This window comes from Loxodonta africana, chromosome 24 (assembly GCF_030014295.1).
Source record: "Loxodonta africana isolate mLoxAfr1 chromosome 24, mLoxAfr1.hap2, whole genome shotgun sequence".
NCBI lineage: Eukaryota > Metazoa > Chordata > Mammalia > Proboscidea > Elephantidae > Loxodonta > Loxodonta africana.
In genome coordinates, this window is record NC_087365.1 from 27,051,791 (window position 1) to 27,063,322 (window position 11,532).

Below are 11,532 nucleotides of genomic sequence, written 5' to 3' on the forward strand. Positions count from 1 at the left end.
GACCTGCAAGGTCTCAAGGCGAACGCTGGGCGGCCCCTTCCCAAGATCATCGGCCGAGGAGCGGGGCTCCGCTGCCCCGCTGGATTTACTGCAGAGGGGAGACTAGGGACAGAGCTCAAGGGTCTTGGCGATAACAGGTGGAGGGCTCAGGGGCTCAGGGCGGACTAGCAGCGCCTTGAAGCCGGTGAGACGACTAGGTTCAGCGCGCCCGCCAGGGCACAGAGGCGAAGGGGTTAACGCCAGCGCCCCGCCCCAGCCCCGGATTGGCCGCCTCGGGGGGCGGGGCCGGGGCGGGCCCGCGTTTGCCGCAGCCGCGGGTGGGCGGGGCCCGGGCGGGGAGCGGGAGGGGCGCCGAGCGGAGCCGGGCCCGCGCCGCGCGCCCAGCCGGGCGGGCTTCGGGCTGCGCCAGGGAGCCGGGCCGGTAGCGCCCGCGCCGGAGACGCTGCGCCGGACTCCCAAGCAGCTAGTAAGTGAGGCGGGCCCGCCGCGGCACCCCTCTCGGTTCCGGCTGCTGCACCACGCTGCTCGTCCGGCCGGACCCGGAGATGGGGAGGGGGCGCGTCCCGTTGCCGGGGTCCCAGAAGGGAGGGGAGCGAAGATGAAGCCGATGATGTCATGGATGCTTCGCCGGGCCTGGGGGGAGGTGGCGGCCGGAGGGGGTGCGGCCCGGATTATGTCACCTCTTCCCTCCGCGCCCCGCCCCCTGGGCCGCACGCGTTGGTGGGGGGCCTAGGGAGGTGCGGGTGGGCTTTTCTCCACTGCAGAGACCCTCGGACACCTTCGCCTGACGGCCTGTGGCGGGGGTCTCTGTTGGTGATGCGGGCTGTGGGCTGCTGGTGAATGGCGATGCTCCCCCACCCCGCGGAGGCTCGTGTGTGCCCGCGCGCGCGCGCGCGTGTGCGTGTGCGTGTGTGTGTGTGCGCGCGCGTGCGCTCGGGGTAGGGGGGCGCGCCGTCGGCCCCCTCAGTCCTAAAACACGTGCTTCATCAGAGCCAGTATCTGGGGGATGGGCCCCTTCCCCTGTCGGCGCCCGTTGCCGTCAAGGGAAAATGGATCTCACTTCACACATCCCAATCAAGAAGTTCTGGAGATCTTCGCACCCTAAAAGCCCTACAATGCCCCCGGCTCCCTTTCCTCCCTCAGTCCTTCCTCCAGGAAGCCCTTCCTGATTTACTTGCCCAGATTCATGGCTTCTTTGCGTGGCTCATAACTGGCATTCCCACATGCATTCTCCCTGCATCTGCTCTGTGCCAGGGCCCAGAGGCACTCAGGACTCCCCTGTCTGTGCCCTGGGGCATCCATAGGCCAACCCGGGGAGGCCTCAGGGGGAACTCTCCCTGGGGTGACCCGAGCCAAGTGCTCCAAGACCCCCAAGGGATCAGGGACACTGACCTGGGAAGCTGCATTTGGGCTGGTCTTTGAGGGATGGTCACAAAGCGCTAGAAGACAATGTGGAGTGAAGAGGATCTCAGGTCAGGGGACATACGATGGGCAGTGGGAGAGGCCTTGGGTGCCCTGCTTCAAGCTCTGCCCTGGTTCTGGGGACCAAGAGGAATGGCAGGCGTTTTACCTATAATTGCTTTACTTCTTAAGATTCCTGCAAGGTAGGTGTGAGAACCCGAGGCTAAGAGAGGTGAAACCACCTGCCATTAGGTAAATCCCTAATCAGTGGAGCTGGGATTTACACTTGGAGCTGGTGCCTCCAGAACGCCCATCTCCTGCACTTGGCGTTGCTCATGGAAGGATTTGGGCAGAGCAGGGACAAGATTGGCTTTGCCCTTTAGAAAGAGTCTCCTGGCAGCTGTGTCGGGGAGGGAGTGGAGGGGAAGAAAGGTCAGTGAGGAGCCCCCAGCAAGGGTGCTGACAAGAGGGCTGGTGAGATCTTTAGGAGGTGGAATGGGCTGGACTTGGGCCCCAAGAGAATGGTGGCATGTTCATAGCTTTGGGAGGGACACAGGTGGGGAGGGGCTAGGTGGACACTGTGGGTTGGAAGGCCCTGCCTGGGTAACCCCCAGGTAGAGTCCATTGGCTCCTTAGATGACCGCTAATACTGTGCATAATGTCCCAAGCACTGAGGGCTGATGGGACAGAGACAGAAGTAGAGTCGGACAAGAGGCTGTCATCTAGAGTTGTTGAACTGATGCCAACAGCTGCCTTTGCAGACCAAGCTTGGTTCTCTGAGCCAGTTCAGGACCCTGATCCACAGATAAAGCTCAAACTCTTCCCCTGGGCTTAGTTTCTGCTTATTAGGGAAACATGCCCCCTCCTTGTCCTGCCAGCTTCCCACTGGGGTTGTGAGGAGAGAAGCTGCAGCATTCCAGGCTAGGAAGAGGCAAGAAACAGGGAACACTTGGGTTGACCATGACAAGTTAGAATTGTGGGAAGAAGCTCTGGGGAGTGAGGCTCACGGGACAGCTGCTGTGAGTTGGAGGCCAAGGACGCCCAGGTAGAGCGCTGGGAAAGGGGACCTTGTTTCCATCCAGGACTCTGAGTGTCTGAGTCTAGCTGGGTACCACACACACTCAGGGGAAACAGCAGAATATCATATGATCAGACCCAACCTATGGTCAGACCCTCCTTTCCTGGACCTTTGAGAAGGTGGTACTACATTTTGTACTGCCCCTTACAGTTTACAAAGCACTTTCCCAAATATCCCCGTCCGCTCAGCATAATTGCTTCTGAATTTTGCTCCTGCCCACACTTGGCCTCTGCCATAGCACCTCACTGTTTGCCTATATCTTTAATCTCACCTGCAATATTGGCACCTTCCTTTGGCGTAGCAACACACTTGCATTTTTAACCATGTTTTATTTTAAAGGGAAAAAAGAGTTCTTGGATCTCAAGACCTCCTTAAATTACTACTTTCTCTGGCCTGTTTTAGCAGGAGTTCATCCATCTCTCCACACCCCTCTATCCCTCTAGTCTGGCTTTGCCTGCACCACTTTCCTGAAACCTTTCTGACAAAGATACCACTGATGTCTCTATCTGTCAAATCCAGGGCATACTCTTCTATCCTAGTTTTACCTGTCGCCTTTCTTTTTGACACCAGGGGTTGCCCCCACATTCTTGAAGTCCCCCATCTTGGCCTTCAGGACCCACCTTATGTTCTTCTTCCTGCTCCCACACTGCCTCTCAGGCTTCTGGGCTCTGTCATCCTCCTGGATGATGGGCCCCACCCACACCACCCAGTACTGATGATGACCCCAATCACTCTCTCTAACCGGTACATGAGAGGCATCTTTCCCTGGTCTTCCCAAGAATATGTCTCTCCCCACAAACATTTTCCCCCTGTCACATTAAGGGTATCACACTAATTTGCCCCAGCCCGGACTCCTCCCTTACCCCCACCCCCTGAAGCTTATTTGCCTTAGGTCTTGCCAGTTCTTCCTCCCCTCCAGGCCTTCCCACTGGCTCCAGGCCTCAGGCCACCTAGCCTCCATCCTCCAATGCCCCAGCTGCTCCCTACATCACGTGACAAGAGAAGGGACCATACCTAGGGTGGGAGGGGACTTTCTGGGCTGCAGGGCAGGCTGGAGTGTGCTGGGGGCAGGGGATGGGCAAAGCAAGGGAGGCGGCTGGGGTGCAGCACTGCAGGAGGCGCTCACTCTCCAGTGTTGCACTTGCTGCTTCTGCACTTACACTGCATCCTAGGTGCCCCTGGCTGGAGGGACAGAGTGACCAGAGGGAGGAGGGTGGCAAAGTGCTGTTTTCCATACCTGTCGGGACAGACGCTGCGAGAATGGAATTCTACAAAGGCAGTGGACTTTTCAACCACCGAGGGCTGTAACTCCTGGTGAGGTAGCCAGAAGACTCCCGAAGCGCAAGGGGTTTTGTTGGGCTCCCTTGATCTGGCCTGATGAAAGGCGAATGCAGTATTAGAAGTGGGCATCTGGGTATAAGACTGACTGCGGAACACTCAAAGGGCCCTGGGACCACCTGAACCCTTTCACCTGGTAGGGAAGGGGGGCTCCTGCCTGGTTTCTTTTGAGAGTAGGCACTAAAGGCCTGAAAGGTGCCCACTCCCATCTTGGCCAAGTATTTGAGCCTCTACACCTAAGGCAAGCACTGCCTGGTGCCTTTGCCCAGCTCTATTACTCGGATCTCTGGGGCAGGTGTTCCCAGGTGCTGGACTTGAGACAAAGGAACCAGGAAGCGGGGCCTCCCTGACCACAGGTAACCCGAGGCCCTGCTCCCCCTGCTCCCGTGGGCTGGCCTTGGGGAGGGGGGACGCATGCCCACAGAAGGGCTCAGAGGATTTCACGGTGAGCTGAGCAGGTTCAAGGTCCACAGCGACCTGGGGGGAGGGGGCAGGTTTCAGGAAGTCTTCCCGGTGGCAGAGAATTCTTAACGGGGCTTGGCGGGTGCCAAAGCCTCTGCGCGCGGCTGGGTGCGGAGGCCCCGCCCCTCCCCCGCCCACCTGTGGGAAGCTGGCGGAGAGGGAGACACAGCCAGTACCTGCCGCTGGCGGCACTGCGTCCTCTATCCCGCCTCAACCAGCCCCGGGTCTTCTGCGAAGGTACTGCGACCCAGTGGGAAGACCTCCGGGAGGGCTCCCTTGCAGCCCGCTGCAGCCACAGCCACTAGCTGCCCACGCCGACGCCCAATGAGTTAAGGCGACTCCGCTGCCGCGCCGCCGCGCAGATCGCGCCTGCTACCCCTAAACCACCCACCTTCTCTCCAGCGCCTGCCGCCTTGGGGCGCCTGGCACGCAGCAGCCCCCCCAAGGTAGGTCCTTCATTTCTTCTGTTTCGTAGAGGAGAAAACTGTGGTCCGGGATGGCTCAGTCTGCTTGTCCAGAGTCGCGCAGCTGGTTCGGGCCGAGCCCCTACTGCGGGAGTGAGGCACATGGCTCCTGTAGACCGGGCCTCGGAGGGTCCCTGGCGTGAGGACCTGTCGTCGGCTCTCCAACCCCTTGGAAAGGCAAGGAGAGGAGCAGCGCTGGTAGTGAGCCTCCACTTCTGCTCTTGACTGCAAGACTCTAGGTTGGGGGCCCAGGAAGAACACCCACCCACAATTTTTGGGTAGGGATGGCTTTCTCTCCGTCCCCTAACTTCTGAGGTTCTCCATTGGATTCAGGTTCTGCTGCACCCTTCCAACCCCATCTCCCCAGCCTGTGAAGTTGGCATATATAGGCTTAGACACAGGGTAAAGGACCTCTAAATTCTGGGGGTTGCAGGGAAAAGCTGAGGGGATTACTGATTCTGGGAGACTCATGGAAGAGGTGGAGCTGAAGCAAGAATTGAAGAATGGAATACATTCCAGGCCTGGGAGAGCTGAGCAGAGCTGAGCAAAGCTGGGAGGGTGTGTGCATGGTGCCCTGGTGGTTGGGCTTTATCAGCCGGGAACAGGCAGCTCCGGTTACCAAACTATCCCACTTAACCCCAGCCCCATTCCCTCGCCCTAGGTGCCCAGAGATTCTTGTACCCATTGTAGGGAAGGGGACGCTGAGGGGCAGGGTGCAGGTGGTGCTGGGACTGGTTTGGTTGGAGTGATGGAAGTGGGGGTTGGATCTGACCTATCTACCTCCCCAACTGTGCCCACAGTGCCCTCCTGGCTTAGTCATGGCGAAGCTGGAGACACTGCCTGTGCGTGCTGACCCAGGGCGGGACCCTCTCCTGGCCTTTGCCCCGCGGCCCTCTGATCTCGGACCCCCGGAGCCCCGCCTGGCCATGGGCAGCGTGGGCAGCGGGGTGGCCCATGCTCAGGAGTTCACCATGAAGAGCGTGGGCACCCGCACAGGGAGCGGGGGCATCCAGGGCAGTTTCCCTGGCCCCCGCGGCAGTGGTGGTGGGGCCAGCAGGGAGAGGCCTAGTCGCTACCCCTCAGAGGACAAGGCTCTCACCAACTCCCTCTACCTCAATGGTGAGCTGAGGGGCAGTGACCACACAGACGTCTGCGGCAATGTGGTGGGCAGCAGTGGTGGTAGCAACAGCAGTGGTGGCAGTGACAAGGCCCCGCCACAATACCGTGAGCCCAGCCACCCACCCAAACTCCTGGCCACCTCTGGCAAGCTAGACCAGGTCAGCCCCCAGGGCCTGAGACCTTCACAGCCTTTTTCTCGGGGGACGATGCAAACCAGAGGGGTGGACAAAGGGGGCCTTCTTGGAGGCTGGGTTGTGGGGGCAAGGATGAAGGCGGGGCTGGGGAGCCATGGGATAGAACCCGGGGGCCAAGTCTAGCTGGTGGGTCCAGGAAGAGACCTAGTTTGGTGGGCCATGGGGTGGAGACCCAACTGAGAGGGATTCCCAGGATGGAGATCCAATGGGAATAGGAGGTGGGACAGGAGAGAGTCCTAACCAGGCTAAGGCCCTATCCTGATGCCCACACCCCCTTTGCTTTTATGCAGTGTTCAGAGCCGCTAGTTCGGCCATCAGCCTTCAAGCCTGTTGTACCCAAGAATTTCCACTCCATGCAGAACTTATGCCCCCCACAAACCAACGGGACCCCCGAGGGACGCCAGGGCCCTGGGGGTGGCCTCAAGGGTGGACTGGACAAGTCTCGGACCATGACCCCAGCCAGCGGGGGCGGGGGCAGCCTCTCTGACTCAGGCCGGAACTCACTCACAAGCCTGCCCACCTACACCTCCAGCTATAGCCAGCACCTGGCGCCCCTCAGTGCCTCCACCAGCCACATCAACCGCATCGGCACTGCTAGCTATGGCAGTGGCAGCGGCGGTAGTAGCGGCGGCGGGTCGGGCTACCAGGATCTGACAGTCTCTGACAGTGGACGGGCCTCTAGCAAAAGTGGGTCGTCCTCCTCCATGGGGCGGCCAGGCCACCTGGGCTCTGGGGAGGGTGGAAGTGGAGGCCTGCCATTTGCGGCCTGCTCCCCACCCTCGCCCAGTGCACTGATCCAGGAGCTGGAGGAGCGGCTGTGGGAGAAGGAACAGGAGGTGACGGCTCTGCGGCGGAGCCTGGAGCAGAGTGAGGCAGCCGTGGCTCAGGTACTGGAGGAGCGTCAGAAGGCATGGGAGCGTGAGCTGACTGAGCTGCGGCAGGGCTGCAGTGGGAAGCTGCAGCAGGTGGCCCGCCGCGCCCAGCGCGCCCAGCAGGGCCTCCAGCTGCAGGTGCTGCGGCTGCAGCAGGACAAGAAGCAGCTGCAGGAGGAGGCAGCCCGGCTGATGCGCCAGCGGGAAGAGCTTGAGGACAAGGTGGCCGCCTGTCAGAAGGAGCAGGCCGACTTCCTGCCCCGGATGGAAGAAACTAAGTGGGAGGTGCGGGCTGGGGGCTCAGGCCTTCTCCCTCTGTCTCTCTTTCCTTCTCTCCCTCTGGTGAAATCCAGAGCAGTAGTCCACTACTGTCACAAGAGGGGTGAGAGGAGCAGGGGGGACAAGATAGATTAGTTGTGTCTGTGAGGACCAGAAGCTGCCCTAGGGCTCTGTGAGATGGCCATACTCAATTAGCCATGTCTGTCCTGAGGCAAAGGAGCCTGGTGGTGCAGTGGCTAAAGAACTTGGCTGCTAACCAAAAGGTTGGTGGTTCAAACCCACCAGCTGCTCCATGGGAGAAAGATGTGGCTAGTTTGCTTTCCTAGTGGGAAGCATTTCCACTCTCTCCAGTAGGGTCACTATGAGTCAGAATCAACTCGATGGCAGTGGGTATGTCCTGAGTCAGGAAAGGAGCCCCTTGTGCCATTTCTGCCCCATCTCATGAGGGGCTGAGCCTGAGCCCTGAGGAAGCTTGGTGCCTCTGGGGCTAGATAGGGTGGTGGGGTAGGAGTGTGCAGAGCTCTGTTTTTACCCTGGCCTCTCCTCTCGCCTGACCCTACCCAGGTGTGCCAGAAGGCTGGTGAGATTTCCCTCCTGAAGCAGCAGCTGAAGGACTCGCAGGCTGACGTGTCACAGAAGTTGAGTGAGATTGTGGGGCTGCGCTCCCAGCTGCGGGAGGGCCGGGCCTCACTGCGGGAAAAGGAGGAGCAGCTGCTCAGCCTGCGGGACTCTTTCGGCAGCAAACAGGCCAGTCTGGAGCTGGGTGAGGGGGAGCTGCCGGTGGCCTGCCTCAAGCCTGCACTGACCCCTGTGGACCCAGCGGAGCAGCAGGACGCGCTGGCCACGTGTGAGAGTGATGAGGCCAAGATGCGTCGTCAGGCCGGCGTGGCTGCCGCTGCCGCCTCTGCTTCCTTGGGTTCCTTGGACGGGGAGGTGGATACTGGGGGGGATAGCGGAACACGGGCCCTGCGGAGGGAGGTGGGGCGGCTGCAGGCCGAGCTAGCAGCCGAGCGGCGAGCCCGGGAGCGCCAGGGTGCCAGCTTCGCAGAGGAGCGCCGCGTGTGGCTGGAGGAGAAGGAGAAGGTCATCGAGTACCAGAAGCAGCTACAGCTGAGTTATGTGGAGATGTACCAGCGTAACCAGCAGCTGGAGCGGCGGCTGCGGGAGCGGGGGGCGGCCGGGGGTGCAAGCACGCCTACTCTCCAACCTGGGGAGGAGAAGAAAGCCTGGACCCCCTCCCGCCTTGAGCGCATTGAGTCCACAGAAATCTGAACCGAAACTTGGGCATTGAGTCCCCAGTGTCCCCTCCCCTCCATCTCTCTTTCCTATGTCCCGCGTATCCCCAGACCAAAGAGGTTCTCAGAGAAGCTGTGACCAGACCAACACCCTCCCCACCTCGGGTACCTCCCAAGTCTACCACTGCCCCTCTGGGCAGCCCACTCAGACCCTCCTTTCAAGGAGGGAATGGAGGAGGGCAGAGTGAGTAGGGATGAGGGACCCAGGCAGCAGAGAGCCCATGCTCTCTCTCTTGGCCCCGCTTGTTGGAGATGGGGGCGACAGGCCTGCAGTGCCATGAGGAGCCCCCACCCCTCTGTGGGCCTGGGTTGCTACTGTTGGCCGTCCTGTGTCCAGTGATGCTGTGCTCACCTCCTCAGCCATGTAGCCAGAGGGGGCCTGCATAGGTTCTGCCGAAGGTGACAGGCCCCTGGGCTCCCAACTTCTCCTTCCTGCAGTGTTCTCCTTCCCTGGGCAGGTTGGCAGGGCAAGTGGGAGCAGATGGCCTGCCTGTGGTTGAGAGGGCTACCTGCCAGCGCCTCCCTCCAAGGTCTCTTGGGCTCAGGTCTCAGAGCCTAGCCTCGTCCTGAGTGTGTGTCATTATGTGCGTGCTGGGGAGGGTGAAGGTTGGGGCAGTGCCCAGGGAAGATTTGCCCTCCTGTTCTTGGGAAGGGTCACCTGAAGGCTTCTCAGCTTTACCCTCACCCTCCGGCCAGGATCCCACAGCCTCATCTGCTTGGCAACCCCACACCCAGGGCCACTGTCTGGCTCTAACTACAGCTATTAAGTGCTACCTGCCTCTCAGGCGCTCCCCTCAGTTTTTGAGATCAGATGAGTGTCTGTGATGTCTTCCCCCACTCGATTGTCCCAGCCTCCACCTGCTTTCATGCTCAGAACATCATCGTTCCAGGCTGCGTCTTCCCCAAAGTCTCACCTTTTCTTCCAGCAGAAAATTCTGCTTGACCTTTGGTGCACTACCCACCTCCAAGCTCTTCTGGGCCCAAGTCTGAACCTGAGGCCCTTAATGAGAAGGGGTTTGATGTGACTGCCCTTGGAGAACCAGGCTGACCTGGAGGAAGACTGACCCCTCAGCTCCCAGGGCCCTGAGGAGGTCCAGCATTTGCTCAGAATAAGCCTGGCATGGCAATTAATGGGGTTGGGAGCCAATGTCATTCCCTTCCTCCTCTTGGGTCCTCTCAGAGTTCAACTCCCCAAGACTGGAAGTGAAAAACAAATTTCTAATTCACCAGCAATAAAAATTGGAGGAGGCTTGGCCCTCAGCCCTTGTATTTCTCTTTTCACTCTCTCTTCCTCCCACACCCAAGACTGGGTTGGCCGGGGCAGGGTGGAGAGAGCTGGTAACTACTGTAAGTCCCCCAGCCCCTGACCAGACTCCTCCCATGACTGGTGACTGTTCGATGAACTATGAGCCTCCCACAAAAACAGGAGTGCCCCTCTGTGTGCCCTCTACCCTTCCCCTGCACAGCCCCTTCTGGGTGTCCCTAACCAGGTCTCTGAGCTGGGCAGGGAGGCCTTCCTGGCCACCACTGCCCATTCCATTCATACCTGACTGCACCTGCCTCAGAACCTGGGCCTGGGCCAGAGAGGCAAGAAGAAAAGGCATTAGTAGAAAAAAAAAAAAAATGACTAGACTCAGTCTTTGGGACGTCCAACCATAAAATAAATTATATATAAATATATATATAGATATATATCTCTACCATATGTGATGGAAAGACTTTTCGTTTTCCTTTCCCAAAGAAATAAAATGGAGAAAGCCTCTTGAGTGGCATTCTTTGGCATGTTTGTGTCTTTGCAGGTATGGGAGGCGGGGCCTGGGGTGTGGAGGACAAAGCTGGAGTAAACAGATTTCCCAGAGGAGGCATGAGACCCAAGGGGCTTACTAGGCTGTGCCAAGAGGTGGGGCCCAAAGCCCAAAATCCTCCATTGCCCAGGAGGGGTTGTGGCTCCATGTTTCTGCCCAATGGGGCTTTCTCTTTAGAACCTAGGCACGAAGCTGCTGGCCAGAAGGCAGGTGATCTAGGAGAGTGAGATGCAGTCTGAGGTAGCCTGAGCTACTTTACAGTGTTGGCCGATGTTGAGGATAGAATGAGCAGAAGTGAAGGCTGAGAACAGGTTTGTAATTAGTGGTGAGGCCCCAAAGGCAGAAGGGACCCAAGCATGCTGCAGAGCAGGGAGATGTCCTTTAGAGATAAGTTCTCTCCTTTCGGGTCATTGGTGGTACAGCGGTAGAATTCTCTCCTTCCATGCAGGCAGGAGACCCAGATTGTACTCCCAGCCAGTGCACCTCATGGACAGCCACCATCTGTCAGTGGTGGCTTGCATGTTGCTATGATGCTAAACAGGTTTTAGCAGAGCTTCTAGACTAAGACAGACTAGGAAGAAAGGCCTGTGATTCTATTTTCAAAAATAAGCCAGTAAAACACAGCAATCTGATCCACAACTGATCATGGGGATGGTGAAGGACAGGGTAGCGTTTTATTTTGTTGTGCATGGGGTCGCCATGAATCGGGGGCCAACTCCAAGGCAGCTAACAATGACAACAGCTGTCCTTTCTGACAAATCCTTCTGTCAGCCTCACAAAGCCCCCAATCAAGAATGCATTCTGTTACAAATAACAAAACCTGATTTATAAGATCTCAAAAAGGAGCTTGTTTTTCCTCACCTGACAAGGTGCTGTGGGTGTTGGTTCATCGAGCACCCAGAATTTTCATCCTGCCACTATTCCATCCTTAGCATGTTGTTCCCTCCTTGCCACAAGGTGGCTGCCAAAGCTCCATGAAGGGATTGGGAGCCATACCACTTTAACATGAAAGTAAAAGCTTACCCAGACTCTCCCCCTCCCCCATTCTTTCCTCTAAATCTTATTGGCCAGAACTGAGCCACATGGTCCTCCCACTTCAAGGGAGGCTGGGAAATTGAGTGTCTGGTAAAGAGCGACAGGGTTGTCAAGGCTGCTTAAGGGCAATCATGGTTCATCTGGGAATCGACTTGCTCTCTGTGGGTTCTGATACGGTAGATGGACTGGC

General features: G+C 58.6%; 1 protein-coding gene across 3 annotated transcripts; it reads left to right on the forward strand.

Moving 5' to 3' along the window:
* The first annotated feature begins 388 nt into the window (after positions 1-388).
* Positions 389-11,364, forward strand: LZTS3 (leucine zipper tumor suppressor family member 3). Of its 3 annotated transcripts, XM_064275855.1 has the most exons (5): positions 389-466; positions 4,755-4,920; positions 5,544-6,020; positions 6,347-7,213; positions 7,772-11,364. In XM_064275855.1, the coding sequence occupies exons 2-5, from the start codon at positions 4,846-4,848 to the stop codon at positions 8,477-8,479; spliced, it is 2,127 nt and encodes a 708-aa protein (XP_064131925.1). In that variant the 5' UTR covers positions 389-466; positions 4,755-4,845; the 3' UTR covers positions 8,480-11,364. The 3 variants fall into 3 exon arrangements, with proteins under 3 accessions (XP_064131925.1, XP_064131923.1, XP_064131924.1); XM_064275853.1 differs by lacking the exon at positions 389-466 and having other exon boundaries at positions 4,911-5,021; XM_064275854.1 differs by lacking the exons at positions 389-466; positions 4,755-4,920 and adding an exon at positions 4,964-5,301.
* The last annotated feature ends 168 nt before the right edge of the window (positions 11,365-11,532 follow it).

What these genes read in the sequence shown, in the direction of transcription:
- LZTS3 (XM_064275855.1), top strand. Translation starts at nt 4,846, where the DNA reads ATGGCTCCTGTAGACCGGGCCTCGGAGGGTCCCTGGCGTGAGGACCTG. An exon ending in CTCTCCAACCCCTTGGAAAG is followed by an intron (nt 4,921 to 5,543) that starts GCAAGGAGAGGA and finishes CTGTGCCCACAG; the next exon opens with TGCCCTCCTGGCTTAGTCAT. An exon ending in TGGAAGAAACTAAGTGGGAG is followed by an intron (nt 7,214 to 7,771) that starts GTGCGGGCTGGG and finishes GACCCTACCCAG; the next exon opens with GTGTGCCAGAAGGCTGGTGA.